This window comes from Oncorhynchus nerka, linkage group LG18, assembly GCF_034236695.1.
Source record: "Oncorhynchus nerka isolate Pitt River linkage group LG18, Oner_Uvic_2.0, whole genome shotgun sequence".
NCBI classification, from domain to species: Eukaryota; Metazoa; Chordata; class Actinopteri; order Salmoniformes; family Salmonidae; genus Oncorhynchus; species Oncorhynchus nerka.
Genome location: NC_088413.1, coordinates 65,872,944 through 65,891,159, shown reverse-complemented (window position 1 = coordinate 65,891,159; position 18,216 = coordinate 65,872,944). Strand labels below are relative to the sequence as shown.

The 18,216-nt window shown below is 43.0% G+C and overlaps 1 protein-coding gene across 1 annotated transcript; it reads left to right on the top strand.

Annotated features, from left to right (window-relative positions):
• Positions 1-517: 517 nt before the first annotated feature.
• Positions 518-17,103, top strand: LOC115146357 (C-C chemokine receptor type 6-like). The gene is made up of 4 exons (XM_029688389.2): positions 518-771; positions 14,826-15,168; positions 15,295-15,705; positions 15,823-17,103. The coding sequence occupies exons 2-4, from the start codon at positions 14,836-14,838 to the stop codon at positions 16,201-16,203; spliced, it is 1,125 nt and encodes a 374-aa protein (XP_029544249.2). The 5' UTR covers positions 518-771; positions 14,826-14,835; the 3' UTR covers positions 16,204-17,103.
• The last annotated feature ends 1,113 nt before the right edge of the window (positions 17,104-18,216 follow it).

Sequence of the window (18,216 nt, the reverse complement as noted above, 5' to 3'; positions counted from 1 at the left end):
GGGCAAAACTTGTCTCAATAGTTGTAAAAGCATACATACATTTTAGATATGTTGGCCCTCCCTGCTGGCCATATTGGGGAAGTCCAAGTTTCAAATACATTACAGTAATTCATTCACATGGAACCCAGCCCTATTCACTTTTGGAAAGGATTTAATAAGTATAAGTAATGCTATTGCCATAGTGCTTATTCCCATCATATGCTTTCAGATGCTGTTCCTAGGGTGTTGGGCTAGGGTCCATGTTCGCATGAATGTCAATTCATCTAATTATAAACATGACCAGTGCTTGTTGTGTGCTCAAACTGTAAAAGTTAGATTTGAATATGAAGCTGGGAATGTCCCAGGGATGCCATACTGTGTACTGTTTCATTTCAGAGCGTGTGTTACATGAAAGCCTTTCTGTGTCTTTGAACACAGGTGGGATTTAGATGTGCAGGAGACAAGACCAAAAGAGGAGAGATGAGATAAGCAATGATCAGATAAGCTATGCAGAAGCTGTTAGATGTGGGGATTCCACCTCCCAGTAAATACACAACCAACCACACTGAACCTCTGTGTCCACCTCCCCACCACACAAACAAACAGTAACTTCAGTCTGCCAAGAGAGCCAGGTAGCCTGTTGTTGTTCTAGGCATCGTAGTTTACAGGATTGACCAGCCTTTTTGTCTGATTTAATTTGGAGGACTTTATTTTGGAGAAAACCTGGCCAGAAAGTACTTCATCAATTGTTTTGTATCCCAGCAACCTGTTCTCCCAACGACTTTTCCACAGGTATGTACTGATCATTTACTAAATGTATTTGAAATAATCTAGTTCTCAGTTACAACTGAAAATAAAAATGTTCGGCAATGAATGTGGCACATCAAAACTCAAGCAGGGTTGAGTAGGTTATTTCCGACATGTAGTCCGCTACAGTTACTATGTAGTTAACTGTCCAAAATTGTAATCAGTAACGTCATTTTTTGATTACTTTCCGTTACTTTTGGATCACTTTTCCCTTAAGAGGCATTAGAAGAAGACAAAAAGAATCCATCAAACACATTTGGTGTGTCATCATAGTGGTCTTGGACTTGTGGTCTGATATGATCGAACAAACTTTAAAGGTCTAATGCAGCCATTTTTATCTCAATATCAAATAATTTCCGGTACTTAGGTTAGATGACATGAAAATAGAGCTCTTTGGCCATCAAACTCCACAAAGAAATGGTTAATTGGCCACAAAATTCTACATTTTGCAATGGCCATCTCAGTCTCCAGACTTGAAACCCATTGAAAACCTATGGTTTGAATTGAAGAGGGCAGTCCCGAAGCGCAGATGAAGGGTATCAAGGATCTGAAAAGATTCTGTATGGAGCAATGGTCTAAGAATTTGTCCCAGTGCCACTAGAGATTCTGGCTTCAAGTCTAGGCCCTGTTGCAGCTGAGCGCAACCAGGAGACCCATGGGGCGATGCACTATTTTGCCCAGCGTCTTCCAGGTTAGGGGAGGGTTTGGCCGGCAGGGATGTCCTTGTCCCATTGCACACCAGAAACTCCTGTGGAGGGCCGGGCGCAGTGCACGTTGACACGGTCACCAGGTGCACAATGTTTCCTCTGACACATTGGTGACGCTGGCTTCCGGGTTAAGTGGGCATTGTGTCAAGAAGCAGTGCTGCTTGGTTGGGTTGTGTTTCGGAGGACGCACGGCTCTCGACCTTTGCCTCTCTCTCTCTCTCTCGAGTCCATACGGAGTTGCAGCGATGAGACAATTGGATACCACGAAATTGGGGAGAAAAAGGGGTAAAAGTTTTTAATTTTTTTTTTTTTAAAGAACCGGCCCAATGTGTTCTCCAATTCATAAAACATTTTAGTTGAAAGGCTCAGTGCTGTTGAAGTATTGAAAGGTATTGAAAACAGGGGTGTCAATTTTGACCCCAACCTTTGTTGTTTTTTTAGGGGTAGATCAGCTTTAATAGTGCAGATTGATTGTAGATTCCATCAATCTAATCTTTTGCATCATTTCCAATCCACCATATATACTTTTTTATTCATCACAATTTTCTTTAGACAATTTTGGTCTTTAATGCCGAGAGACATGTTTCTTACTTTCCTCCTTCCACTTGCCACTTCCATTTTAGCTGTAATGTTGCAATTAGTATGGTTGTAATTGAGTAGAGCAGAAATTCCCATATATGTTTGTTAGCTGCATGTGTGACATAACTATTACCTGTTCAAGAGAATCTCTCCCTCTCTCTGAGCAAACGATTAGTATAAAAAAATATAATCTACATTTTTTTTTGCTTACAATATAGTTCTGTATTAGAATCGTTTATTTTATACAGTCATTTTTTCTCTTCTTTATCAAAGGTGTCAATCATTTCAGAACCCAATTTGTTGTCCTTAAGCCATTTTGCCACAAATTTGGAAGTATGCGTGGGGTCATTGTCCATTTGGAAGACCCATTTGTGACCAAGCTTTAACTTCCTGACTAATGTCTTGAGAAGTTGCTTCAATATATCCACATAATTTCCCCACCTCATAATGCCATCTATTTTGTGAAGTGCACCAGTCCCTCCTGCTGCAAAGCACCCTTGCAAGCCTCCCCCTTTTTCCTCCGAACATAACGATGGTCATTGTGGCCAAACAATTCTATTTTTGTTTCATCAGACCAGAGTGCATTTCTCCAAAAGGTAAGATCTTTGTCCCCATGAGCAGAGCAGTTGTAAACCGTAGTCTGGCTTTTTTATGGCGGTTTTGGAGCAGTGGCTTCTTCCTTGCTGAGCAGCCTTTCAGGTTATGTCGATATAGGACTTGTTTTACTGTGGATTTAGATACTTTTGTGCTGTTGTTCTGGTATTGATTTGCACTTTTCGCATCAAAGTACGTTCATCTCTAGGAGACAGAACGCGTCTCCTTCCGGCTGCATGGTGCCATGGTGTTTATACTTGCGTACTACTGTTTGTACAGATGAACATGGTACCTTCAGGCATTTGGAAATTGCTCCCAAGGATGAACCAGACTTGTGGAGGGCTACATTTTTTTTCTGAGGTCTTGGCTGATTTCTTTTGATTTTCCCATGATGTCAAGCAATGAGGCACTGAGTTTGAAGGTACGCCTTGAAATACATCCACAGGTACACCTCCAATTGACTCAAATTATGTCAATTAGAAGCTTTAGAATCAGAAGCTTCTAAAGTCATGACATAATTTTCTGGAATTTTCCAAGCTGTTTATTAAAGGCACAGTCAACTTAGTGTATGTAAACTTCTGACCAACTGAAATTGTGATACTTTGAATTATAAGTGAAAAATCTGTTTGTAAACAATTGTTGGAAAAATGACTTGTGTCATGCACAAAGTAGATGTCCTAATTGACTTGCCAAAACAATAGTCTGTTAACAATAAATGTGTGGAGTGGTTGAAAAACGAGATTTAATGACTCCAACCTAAGTATATGTACACTTCCGACTTCAACTGTGTAATATGGTGTATGTAGTTCAATGTTTTTTACTCTCAAACTCTTTTCAGTAATTTTTTTAATTCTTATCAAACAGAAGTGAAACCATAGCACTATTAGTGTTGACTCCTGATAACAGTCTGTGAGCTGATTCTCAATGTGCTTATCTTTGATTATGACCAGCAGGCTCCACTAGCACCACTTTGACCCGTTTTAGTCAGATGCCCTGTACAATGTGTCTGAGTATCTATTATCAAATCAAATTTATTTATAAAGCCCTTCTTACATCAGCTGATATATCAAAGTGCTGTACAGAAACCCAGCCTAAAACCCCAAACAGTAAGCAATGCAGGTGTAGAGGCATGGTGGCTAGGAAAAACTCCCTAGAAAGGCCTTAGCCTAGGAACAAACCCAGAGAGGAACCAGGCTGAGGGATGGCCAGTCCTCTTCTGGCTGTGCCAGGTGGAAATTATAACAGAACTTGGCCAAGATGTTCAAATGTTCATAAATGACCAGCATGGTCAAATAATAGTAATTACAGTGAACAGGTCAGAGTTCCATAGCCGCAGGCAGAACAGTTGAAACTGGAGCAGCAGCACGGCCAGGTGGACTGGGGACAACAAGGAGTCATCATGCCAGGTAGTCTTAAGGCATGGTCCTAGGGCTTGGGTCATCTAAGAGAGAGAAAGAAAGAAAGAGAGAAAGAGAGAATTAGAGAGAGCATACTTAAACTCACACAGGACACCGGATAAGACAGGAGAAATACTCCAGACCCTAGCCCCCCGACACAAACTACTGCAGCATAAATACTGGAGGCTGAGACAGGAGGGGTCAGGAGACACTGTGGCCCCATCTGATGATACCCCCGGACAGGGTCAAACAGGCAGGATATAACCCCACCCACTTTGCCAAAGCACAGTCCCCACACCACTAGAGGGATATCTTCAACCACCAACTTACCATCTTGAGACAAGGCCGAGTATAGCCCACAAAGATCTCCGCTATGGCACAACCCAAGGGGGGGCGCCAACCCAGACAGGAAGACCACGTCAGTGACTCAACCCACTCAAGTGACGCACCACTCCTAGGGAAGGCATGGAAGAGCACCAGTAAGCCAGTGACTCAGCCCCTGTAATAGGGTTAGAGGCAGAGAATCCCAGTGGAGAGAGGGGAACCGGCCAGGCAGAGACAGCAAGGGCGATTCGTTGCTCCAGTGCCTTTCTGTTCACCTTCACACTCCTGGGCCAGACTACACTCAATCATAGGACCTACTGAAGAGATGAGTCTTCAATAAAGACTTAAAGGATGAGACTGAGTCTGCGTCTCTCACATGGGTAGGCAGACCATTCCATAAAAATGGAGCTCTATAGGAGAAAGCCCTGCCTCCAGCTGTTTGCTTAGAAATTCTAGGGACAATTAGGAGGCCTGCGTCTTATGACCGTAGCATACGTGTAGGTATATATGGCAGGACCAAATCAGAAAGATAGGTAGGAGAAAGCCCATGTAATGCTTTGTATGTTAATAAGACTCCAGCTTCAGTAATTTTTGCAATTCGTTCCAGTCATTGGCAGCAGAGAACTTGAAGGAAAGGCGGTCAAAGGAGGTGTTGGCTTCGGGAATGACCAGTGAAATATACCTGCTGGAGCGCGGTAAGCACCATGGTCTTGTAGTCAACCTTTATTTCCAGTGGTGGACAAAGTCATTCACAGAGAGGTAGGAGGGAAGAAAGAAGATAGAGTAGCTGGAGTAGCAGTGTTCTCTAGGGTGATCCATGTCTCTGTGAGGGCAAAGAGTTAAGGGACTGAAGAGCAGTGTCATGACGTTGGCCTGGGGGTATGTTTATGACAGTCATAAATACTTCTCCCCCCTTTTTCCTCTCTCTACCCTACTGATGTGACATTTGAAAATCCTTTGGTTTAACATAGAGATTCTGGGAACATCAGAAGGTTTGGGAAAATGAACTATATTCTGGTAATCCGACTAATTGAACATATGCGGTGGAACTTAATGAATATATCAGTTCGGTTGTCATCTGAGGCATTCTCATCAATGATAGGATGACATAAACTTTACAGTGGAAAGTCTGCACATTGTAGTTATTGGATTCACATGTAATTGTTGTTCATTTTAAATGGTTGACTATAAAATTATTGGTGAAAAGATTAAATGTAATTTTAGCTTTCAAGTGAGAGATTTGGTTTTTCATAAGGTTAGGGCTCTGCTCAATCAGTGGCCCGCCCCTGTGAAGAGACATGGGTTATAAAACTTTTCAAACACCCTTCTCGCTCCACTAAATCAAAATCAAATCAAATCAAATTTTATTTGTCACATACACATGGTTAGCAGATGTTAATGCGAGTGTAGCGAAATGCTTGTGCTTCTAGTTCCGACAATGCAGTGATAACCAACAAGTAATCTAACTAACAATTCCAAAACTACTGTCTTATACACAGTGTAAGGGGATAAAGAATATGTACATAAGGATATATGAATGAGTGATGGTACAGAGCAGCATACAGTAGATGGTATCGAGTACAGTATATACATATGAGATGAGTATGTAGACAAAGTAAACAAAGTGGCATAGTTAAAGTGGCTAGTGATACATGTATTACATAAGGATGCAGTTGATGATGTAGAGTACAGTATATACGTATGCATATGAGATGAATAATGTAGGGTAAGTAACATTATATAAGGTAGCATTGTTTAAAGTGGCTAGTGATATATTTACATCATTTCCCATCAATTCCCATTATTAAAGTGGCTGGAGTTGGGTCAGTGTCAATGACAGTGTGTTGGCAGCAGCCACTCAATGTTAGTGGTGGCTGTTTAACAGTCTGATGGCCTTGAGATAGAAGCTGTTTTTCAGTTTCTCGGTCCCAGCTTTGATGCACCTGTACTGACCTCGCCTTCTGGATGATAGCGGGGTGAACAGGCAGTGGTTCGGGTGGTTGATGTCCTTGATGATCTTTATGGCCTTCCTGTAACATCGGGTGGTGTAGGTGTCATAAGGTGAATGCACCAATTTGTAAGTCGCTCTGGATAAGAGCGTCTGCTAAATGACTTAAATGTAAATGTAAATGTGTCCTGGAGGGCAGGTAGTTTGCCCCCGGTGATGCGTTGTGCAGACCTCACTACCCTCTGGAGAGCCTTACGGTTGAGGGCGGAGCAGTTGCCGTACCAGGCGGTGATACAGCCCGCCAGGATGCTCTCGATTGTGCATCTGTAGAAGTTTGTGAGTGCTTTTGGTGACAAGCCACATTTCTTCAGCCTCCTGAGGTTGAAGAGGCGCTGCTGCGCCTTCTTCACGACGCTGTCAGTGTGAGTGGACCAATTCAGTTTGTCTGTGATGTGTATGCCGAGGAACTTAAAACTTGCTACCCTCTCCACTACTGTCCCATCGATGTGGATAGGGGGGTGTTCCCTCTGCTGTTTCCTGAAGTCCACAATCATCTCCTTAGTTTTGTTGACGTTGAGTGTGAGGTTATTTTCCTGACACCACACTCCGAGGGCCCTCACCTCCTCCCTGTAGGCCGTCTCGTCGTTGTTGGTAATCAAGCCTACCACTGTTGTGTCGTCCGCAAACTTGATGATTGAGTTGGAGGCGTGCGTGGCCACGCAGTCGTGGGTGAACAGGGAGTACAGGAGAGGGCTCAGAACGCACCCTTGTGGGGCCCCGTGTTGAGGATCAGCGGGGAGGAGATGTTGTTGCCTACCCTCACCACCTGGGGCGGCCCGTCAGGAAGTCCAGTACCCAGTTGCACAGGGCGGGGTCGAGACCCAGGGTCTCGAGCTTGATGACGAGCTTGGAGGGTACTATGGTGTTGAATGCCGAGCTGTAGTCGATGAACAGCATTCTCACATAGGTATTCCTCTTGTCCAGGTGGGTTAAGGCAGTGTGCAGTGTGGTTGAGATTTCATCGTCTGTGGACCTATTTGGGCGGTAAGCAAATTGGAGTGGGTCTAGGGTGTCAGGTAGGGTGGAGGTGATATGGTCCTTGACTAGTCTCTCAAAGCACTTCATGATGACGGAAGTGAGTGCTACGGGGCGGTAGTCGTTTATCTCAGTTACCTTAGCTTTCTTGGGAACAGGAACAATGGTGGCCCTCTTGAAGCATGTGGGAACTGCAGACTGGTATAGGGATTGATTGAATATGTCCGTAAACACACCGGCCAGCTGGTCTGCGCATGCTCTGAGGGCGCGGCTGGGGATGCCGTCTGGGCCTGCAGCCTTGCGAGGGTTAACACGTTTAAATGTCTTACTCACCTCGGCTGCAGTGAAGGAGAGACCGCATGTTTTCGTTGCAGGCCGTGTCAGTGGCACTGTATTGTCCTCAAAGCGGGCAAAAAAGTTATTTAGTCTGCCTGGGAGCAAGACATCCTGGTCCGTGACTGGGCTGGGTTTCTTCTTGTAGTCCGTGATTGACTGTAGACCCTGCCACATGCCTCTTGTGTCTGAGCCGTTGAATTGAGATTCTACTTTGTCTCTGTACTGACGCTTAGCTTGTTTAATAGCCTTGCGGAGGGAATAGCTGCACTGTTTGTATTCGGTCATGTTGCCAGACACCTTGCCCTGATTAAAAGCAGTGGTTTGCGCTTTCAGTTTCACGCGAATGCTGCCATCAATCCACGGTTTCTGGTTAGGGAATGTTTTTATCGTTGCTATGGGAACGACATCTTCAACGCACGTTCTAATGAACTCGCACACCGAATCAGCGTATTCGTCAATATTTTTATCTGACGCAATACGAAACATGTCCCAGTCCACGTGATGGAAGCAGTCTTGGAGTGTGGAGTCAGCTTGGTCTGACCAGCGTTGGACAGACCTCAGCGTGGGAGCCTCTTGTTTAAGTTTCTGCCTGTAGGCAGGGATCAACAAAATGGAGTCGTGGTCAGCTTTTCCGAAAGGGGGGCGGGGCAGGGCCTTATATGCGTCACGGAAGTTAGAGTAACAATGATCCAAGGTTTTACCACCCCTGGTTGCGCAATCGATATGCTGATAAAATTTAGGGAGTCTTGTTTTCAGATTAGCTTTGTTAAAATCCACCGGCTACAATGAATAAAGCCTCCGGATAAAAGGTTTCCAGTTTGCAAAGAGTTAAATAAAGTTCGTTCAGAGCCATCGATGTGTCTGCTTGGGGGGGGATATATACGGCTGTGATTATAATCGAAGAGAATTCTCTTGGAAGATAATGCGGTCTACATTTGATTGTGAGGAATTCCAAATCAGGTGAACAGAAGGATTTGAGTTCCTGTATGTTTCCTTCATCACACCATGTCTCGTTAGTCATGAGGCATACGCCCCCGCCACTCTTCTTACCAGAAAGATGTTTGTTTCTGTTGGCGCGATGCGTGGAGAAACCCGTTGGCTGCACCGCATCGGATAGCGTCTTCCCAGTAAGCCATGTTTCCGTGAAGCAGAGAACGTTGCAGTCTCTGATGTCCCTCTGGAATGCTACCCTTGCTCGGATTTCATCAACCTTGTTGTCAAGAGACTGGACATTGGCAAGAAGAATGCTGGGGAGTGGTGCGCGATGTGCCCTTGTCCGGAGTCTGACCAGAAGACCGCTACGTTTCCCTCTTTTTCGGAGTCGTTTTCTTGGGTCGCTGCATGCGATCCATTCCGTTGTCCTGTTTGTAAGGCAGAACACAGGATCCGCGTCGCGGAAAACATATTCTTGGTCGTACTGATGGTGAGTTGACGCTGATCTTATATTCAGTAGTTCTTCTCGACTGTATGTAATGAAACCTAAGATGACCTGGGGTACTAATGTAAGAAATAACACGTAAAAAAACAAAAAACTGCATAGTTTCCTAGGAACGCGAAGCGAGGCGGCCATCTCTGTCGGCGCCGGAAGTGATATATATAAAGCCTTGACGAAAATGTAACCTCCTGTTCCGAGGATGTGAGGACGCCAGTCCATATGTTAAAAGTACTAACATGTTATCTGTTCCGAGGATGTGAGGACGACGGTCCGATGTCAGAATGGTTCAGATAATAACTACAGAACGAAGCCAACCTCAGCATGAGCTTTGGTTGCGAAAGGTATGAACTTTGAACTGTTATTCACTACAGAAGTGATACCTCTTAGCCTTTGAGTTAGCAACAGCAGCTGCAAACGTCGGCAAGGAAAGCAGACAGAGTATCCCGTCTACCGCACAACAACGTTACTACAACGTATCCATTTTACCCCCACATTCTTCAAAGGATAAAGGACTCGGTTGGGCAACACGGCCTTCCATCCACCGAAGCGCAGCTCAGAGTAAATGTTTTATTGCATTTTCCTTTTCCAAATGGGCGGTAATTTAGAATGCATATGATACTGTATTTACGATAGAGACATCGCTTCTCCCTTTGTTCCTCCGTCTTCCCGCTCGAACCCAGCCCCCTTTTCTTTTGTGTAACCAGCTGTCATATCTGTTCCGTCCGCTAGGGACATTTTCCTTTATGACGTAATTTGTAATCAAGGTAGGATTAATTCTGTGTATATGTAATTCTGTGTGATTAGTTAGGTATTTAGTAAATAAATAATTAAACACAATTTTGTATTGCTGATTCAACTTGTTAGCCAGGGTTCGTGAAGACAACCAAGAATTTACAACTTTCAGATGAGACTGAAATAAGGTGACGATTAATATTGACTGCTATTGATGTAAAATATTACTAGGTCTAGGAGTTTATTCCCGAAGATAACAGCTCTATAAATATTATTTTGTGGTGCCCCGACTTTGTAGTTAATTATATTTACATGATTAGCTCAATCAGGTAATATTAATTACAAAGAAAGGAATTTATAGAATAGCATGTCATATCACTTAATCCGGCATAGCCAAAGACACGACAGTAGCATAGGCTGAGATGAACTCGGCGTTCTAGACCACAGATCGGCAGTTCCAAATGCTGCCTGAGACTCTGAATTCCACTTGGGTTGTGCGTGCAGGGTACACTAAATTAGAAGGATTGCAGCCAAGGGGTGGGGAGCTTGTGTAAAGCCTACAGGGAGAGGTGCGAAGGTATAGAAAACACTTACATAGTTGACAAAGCTACAAAAGAGCTAAATTTGATAATCTGTAAATAACTAGGCAAAATACTCAGGTGAGAGAGTGGTGTGGAGCCTTCCTCTCTTTCCTTCCTCGAACTCTTCAGAATAACTCAAACCGTCTTTGTTTCGGCTACGGTCTTAGTTTTAAGACAAAACCGCCACTGACATGACCGACACTTACAGATGCTGCTGAGAAACTAGGGGAGACTGAAGAACTAACTTTAATTGCTAATAGCCTAGCACAGGTGGAGAGCACACTTCCCTGTACTAATTGCTCATTTGTCCCCACCCCCACAATCCTGGTTGATGTGTCAATAACTATCGGCAAATTATGCACAGTCAGCAGTTCACACTGCCAGTAGGCCACTGGGAAGACAGGCAGCAGTTAACGTAGATGGCCCTAGCTAACAAAAATATAGTACTAGAACACAAAAGATAAAGAGACAAAAAATATATACTTATAGATTGAAGTATGACAATGCCCCCGTGCACAAAACGTAGTCCATACAGAAATTGTTTGTTGAGAGTAGTGTGGAAGAACTTGACTGGCCTGCACAGAGCCCTAACCTCAACCCCATCGAGCACCTTTGGGATAAATTGGAACGCCGACTGCAATTCAGGCCTAATCACCCAACATCAGTGCCCGACCTCACAAATGTTCTTATGGCTGAATGGAAGCAAGTCCCTGCAGCAATGTTCCAACATCTAGTGGAAAGCCTTCCAAAAAGAGTGGAGGCTGTTATAGCAGCAAAGGGGGGACCAACTCCATAATGACCACTGGGAAGACAGGCGGCAGTTAAAGTAGATGGCCCTAGCTAACAAAAAGATAGTACTAGACCACAAAAGATAAAGAGACAAAAAATATATACTTATAGATTGAAGTATGACAATGCCCCCGTGCACAAAACGTAGTCCATACAGAAATTGTTTGTTGAGAGTAGTGTGGAAGAACTTGACTGTCCTGCACAGAGCCCTAACCTCAACCCCATCGAGCACCTTTGGGATAAATTGGAACGCCGACTGCAATTCAGGCCTAATCACCCAACATCAGTGCCCGACCTCACAAATGTTCTTATGGCTGAATGGAAGCAAGTCCCCGCAGCAATGTTCCAACATCTAGTGGAAAGCCTTCCAAAAAGAGTGGAGGCTGTTATAGCAGCAAAGGGGGGACCAACTCCATATTAATGTCCATGATTTTGGAGATGTTCGACGAGCAGGTGTCCACATACAGCATTCCATATAAGGCATCCAGACCTTATGAAATTTGCACAGTATACCCTTGTAATAAATCAAATCTAGTGACACATAACTTTACATTTCTGCCATCCATTTTGACATTGTGGGAGGATAACCAACATTCCAATTAATGGCAATGCATTTCATACCCGCTATAAATGCTAGGTTACACTGTTTCTTCTGATAACAGTCTCCAGTATCAACATTTCCAAGCAAACAAAAACAGGGAGGAGGGAGAATCTGTAGACATGCTAAGATAAAATAACACACTCTTTGCCAGAATTCGCTCAGCATTCACCAGAGCATAACATATGCAATAACATTGAAATATATCCCCTTTTGTGTTTTATACCTCCAGTAGAGGAATTACATATCTGAGTGCATGGTGTTCAGTTTCACTGGCATATAGTACGTTCTATGGATGGTCTTAAACTAAAGTAATTTATGTCTGAGATTATATGTACATGATTGGTTATTCAAACATATCTGTATCCATTCATCATCATCAGTAGTATCCTCACATTTTGTTTGTGTCATCGGTAAAAGCCTCTGTCAACCCTTGATACAGTTTGGAAATCAACTTTAGAGGTTTGTCACACTGTTTTAAAATAGTTTCAATCTTTGATGCTCCTGGCTTGTCCAGTGTTTGCTGCGCAGAGAGAATAAAGTGTTGCATCTGCAAAAGTTAACCTCCAAGCCATCACAGACGGGTCTTCCCTGACCCTGCTGAGACCCCTGTCACCATCTGATCCTGGTGTACATGTATACATTATATTATCCAAGAATAGAATCAATGGTTAAATAATTGAAAAGACCATTATTCCCAGATCCCAGACTGTAACCTACCTATCAACTCAAGATGGAACTTTGTATCCATTCACTGATTGTTATAATATACTTCAAAATTCACCTCCGCTCCGAAGACTGGTCTTCCCTGGCTGTCACACCTGTCACCATTTGATCCTGCTAAGACATGATGTGCATAGTGTTGTGTACTGAATGTTCCACCATGACAGTGAAGGCTGTAGAGCTGTTTATACCGTGTCAGTGTGAAAAGTAGGGAATTAGCTACATAACGTTACATTGACTGTGATTGGGGCTGTGATCACTGACTGTGAATTGGGCAAAAATAATATCTAACGTGAGCCAACTTTTGGCAATTAGCCAACATTTGGCGTTATCCAACTGGCGAAAACGAGCCAAGTTCATTTACTTCTGTTGAAACCGGACAAAACAAAGTGGTGTCCCTGCGGTCCTAAATCCACTCGGCTGAAACCGCCAAACAGCCTGACCGATCTGGTACTAAAGCACACTGATGCCGCTTTTTGTATCACAATGCAATGATAAACTGTGGGGTGGGGGTCCAAATGCAATTTTAGGATGTGTGTGTGTGTGTGTGTGGCCCCTGGCCACAACAAAGCGAAATTCAGAAAATATACACTACCGGTCAAAAGTTTTAGAACACCTATTAATTCAAGGGTTTTTCTTTATTTTTACTATTTTCTACAATGTAGAATAATAGTGAAAACATCGAAACTATGAAATAACACATATGGAATCATGTAGTAACCAAAAAAGTGTTAAACATTTTATATATGACAAGGTAGGGGGGTATACAGACAATAGCCAATACAGACAATTTCATGGCAGTCCATTTCATGGCAAGAAAAGCTCAAATAAGCAAAAGAGAAACGACAGTCCATCATTACTTTAAGACACAAATGTCAGTCAATGCGGAAAATTTCAAGAACTTTGAAAGTTTCAAGTGCAGTCGCAAAAACCATCAAGCGCTATCATGAAACTGGCTCTCATGAGGACGGCCACATGAATGGAAGACCCAGAGTTACCTCTGCTGCACAGGATAAGTTCATTAGAGTTACCAGCCTTAGAAATTGCAGAGTTCAAGTAACAGATACATCAACATCAACTGTTCAGAGGAGACTGTGTGAATCAGGCCTTTATGGTCGAATTGCTGCAAAGAAACCATTACTAAAGGACAACAATAAGAAGAAGACTTGCTTGGGCCAATAAACACGAGCAATGGACATTAGACCGGGGGAAATCTGTCGTTTGGTCTGGAGTCCAAATGGGAAATACACATGATCTCCGCATGTGTATTTCCTACTGTAAAGCATGGAGGAGGAGGTGTTATGGCGTGGGGGTGCTTTGCTGGTTACAGTGTCTGTGATTTATTTAGAATTCAAGGCACACTTAACCAGCATGGCTACCACAGCATTCTGCAGCAATACACCATCCCATCTAGTTTGGGCTTAGTGGGACTGTCATTTGTTTTTAAACAGGACAATGACCCAACACACCTCCAGGCTGTGTAAGGGCAATTTTACCAAGAAGGAGAGTGATGGAGTGCTGCATCAGATGACCTGGTCTCCACAATCCTCCACAAACGCAACCAAATTGAGATAGTTTGTGATGAGTCGAACCACAGATTGAAGGAAAAGCAGCCAACAAGTGCTCAGCATTTGTGGGAACTCGTTCAAGACTGTTGGAAAAAGCGTTCCAGGGGAGGCTGGTTGAGTGAAAAGCTGTCATCAACGCAAAGGGTAGCTATTTGAAGAATCTCAAATATAAAATATATTTTGATTTGATGAACACTTCTTTGATGATTATATGATTCCATATGTGTTATTTCATAGTTGTGATATCTTCACTATTATTCTACAATGTAGAAAATAGTAAAATAAAGAAAAACCCTTGAATGAGTAGGTGTTCTAAAACTTTTGACCTGTAGTGTATATATTGCAAATTCTTAACATAATGTACAAATTGGATGATGGACATGTACAAAATGGATGATGGACATCCACAAATGAATACATACCATCCGAAATGTGACATACCATACTAAATGGAGGGAGACAGATTTACATTTACTATGTTACATCTATCCCAGAGTCCAAGTTGCAGCGCTCTACAGTATGTGTAAAATAAGAAATGTCACATTGTAGCTACAGGCTAGTTCACAAATACTGTGATGTTTATCTCTTCTTTTTTTCTCATGGACTTGATTGTACAACATTAAAGAGTAATTGAATGACTAAATCATTATAGAAGACTACTATTTTCTACAGCAAAATATGTCTTCTCCACAGGTGATAAACCATGAATGAGACGTTCACAGAGGCATATGATTATGACATCACAGAAAACGACACTAAAGATTATCCAGATGATAACGAATATATCTGTAACCTGAATCCCAACCGTGATATGGAGATAGTCATACAGACCTACTTCCATTCCTTCATCTGTGCATTCGGTTTCTGTGGCAATGCATTGGTGATAGTCACATATGCCTTCTACAAGAAAGCCAAGACCATGACGGACGTGTACCTTCTGAACGTGGCGGTGGCAGACCTGCTCTTCATCGTGGCCCTACCTCTCATAATTTACAATGAGCAGCATGACTGGAGCATGGGCTCAGTGGCCTGCAAGGTATGGAGTTCTCACAGTTCCTAATGAAGTTCTCAATACAGGTTCTAAAGTTCAACATTTGTTCCTTTCCGCATTGCATGGACAATAATGTTTTTCTTCATTTTCTTCATTATTTGAATTTATAAGGCTTTGAGAGGAGCCTACAGTATCAACCTGTACAGTGGCATGCTCCTGCTGGCCTGCATCAGTGGAGACCGTTACATCTCCATCGTCCAGGCCAGGCGCTCCTTTGGCCTCCGGTCCAAGAACCTGATCTATAGCCGCCTAATCTGTACAGCCATCTGGGCTCTGGCCATAGCCCTGTCTGTCCCCACAGTCATCTACAATGAGCGGGTTGAGGAGACCATCTTGCTGGAAGGGACTATAACCGTGTGTCAGGAGCAGTTCCAAAGTAACAGGACCGCCCGGCTGATGAAGGTGCTGGTGCCTAGCCTGCAGGTGGCCATGGGGTTCTTCCTGCCCCTCCTGGCCATGGTCCTCTGCTATGCCAGCATCCTATGGACCCTACTGAGGGCCCAAAGCACCCAGAGACACAAGGTTTAAGTATACACCAAAATTCCAGTCATAGAATTGGAATGTTTAATTATAAGAATATATTTGTGTCCAAGTAAATGTCTCTTATTGGGTCAATTAAGTTTCCCATCTTTCCTTCAGGCGGTTCGTGTGATCCTAGCCGTGGTGTTGGTCTTCATCGTGTGCCACCTGCCCTACAATGTGGTGCTACTCTACCACACGGTGGCGCTGTTCCAGCAGAGGGAGTGTGAGGTAGAGAAGATTATCCTTACCACCCTCACCATCACCAGGAGCCTGGCCTACCTCCACTGCTGCCTCAACCCCATCCTGTATGCCTTCATCGGGGTCAAGTTCAGGAGCCACTTCAGGAAGATCCTGGAGGACCTGTGGTGCATGGGCAGGAAGTACATCTACCCATCTGGACGCTCCTCACGCATGACCTCTGACCTCTATATCCCAGCACACAAGTCCACCGACGGATCCAACAAATCCAACAAGAATGTCTCGTCGTTTACCATGTGAACATGGGAGTAGGTAGAGATTGCCTCCAATTACTATCGGTGATAAATCAAGTAGTGATTTATATTCTGTGTACAGTGTGAGTATTTGTTTGCTACTGTATCTACATAATTTACCTATAGTATTTGCTGTATTAATCCAATTGAATGCTCATCGCTACTCTAATTACAGATAAAAGCCGGGCATTTTACCAGAGAATTTTAGAACATGGACACTGTCTCGTTGGCCTAACGTTATATTCTATTTTGACTTTGGTGCAGGTCATGTTGTTCTTCACGTTACCATCTCTGGTAGATACATACTACAGTCTATCAAATAAAATCTGTTAATTTCTCACATGAACAGGATACAGAAGGTGTGGTGAAATGGTTACTTGCATAGTGGAGTCTTTTGTTTAGACATGTACTGTAGCTAGCTAGTTAGCTAGCTAAACAATGAAGCATAATCCCAACTCAAAACATTACTACCCTGCATGACACACACACACACACACACACACACACACACACACACACACACACACACACACACACACACACACACACACACACACACACACACACACACACACACACACACACACACACACACACACACGATGACATATGCACTATACACACACATGGATTTAGTACTGTAGATATGTGGTAGTGGTGGAGTAGGGGCCTGAGGGCACACAGTGTGTTGTGAAATCTGTGAAGGTATTGTAATGTTTTTAAAATTGTATAAACTGCTTTAATTTTGCAGGACCCCAGGAAGAATAGCTGCTGCTTTGGCAGAATTAGAAATGTATAATATCTGAAAATGCAGTTACAGTAGCTAGAATATCTTACCTTTATAAATGAATGGATGCTTCTCCCTCTCTGTCACGGATGCTATGGTTGCAGATGTATAAAACACTTGTCTCTGGATTATATCAGCCTTCTGTGTGTTTTCTTTTCAACACGCTCTGCATAGTTGCAATCCAACGCCAGAATTTTCTCCATCTCCTTAGCTATCACACTCTAATTCCACCAGCATTCCACTGATTTCAAAACTCGGTCCTCCAGAAAGTGGAGAGCAACACTTTTGCAGTTCTACTACGTGAAATCTTTCACAAAAGTTGCATTAGAAAGGATTGCCTACACATACTGACCAGCTCATGTTATAGACAGAAGCATGCCACATGGCAGACCAATCTGAACTCATCTCTCGGCATGTCCAGCCCATCTATTATCTCAGCCAATCATGGCTAGTGGGAAGGTTCCTGGCTTTTTCTGTGGATAAACCAACTTGGCTCATAATTTAACAATTGTATTTGTATTTACAGATGGCATACAAGTTCATTTTTAGGGACATGAAAGATCACATTCCAGAAGGCATTTCTGCCAAAAAACGGATTTCGATTTAAAAAAAAGTTTACGTTCAAATGCTTCTCTTGTGAAGTAGTGACGTGCAACATGCACCAGAGATGTACAGTACTTGATGTCAAAGTCATACGGTGCCAGCTTGACCACCCGTCTCTGCTCACAAGCTTTAACCTTAGTTTTTGTCAGGATGTACATTACCAGTCAAAAGTTTGGACACATCTACTCATTCAAGGGTTTTTCTTTATTTGTACTACATTTACATTACATTTAAGTCATTTAGCAGACGCTCTTATCCAGAGCGACTATTTTCTACATTCATTAATAATAGTGAAGACATCAAAACTATGAAATAACACATATGGAATCATGTAGTAACCAAAAAAGTGTTAAACAAATCCAAATATATTTTACATTTAAGATTCTTCAAAGTAGCCACCCTTATGACAGCTTTTCACACTCTTGGCATTCTCTCAACCAGCTTCATGAGGTAGTCACCTGGAATGCATTTCAATGAACAGGTATGCCTTGTTAAAAGTTCATTTGTGGAATTTCTTTCCTTTTTAATGCGTTTGAGCCAATCAGTTGTGTTGTGACAAGGTAGGGGGGTATACAGAAGATAGCCCTATTTGGCAAAAGTACATTTTATGGCAAGAATAGCTCAATAAGC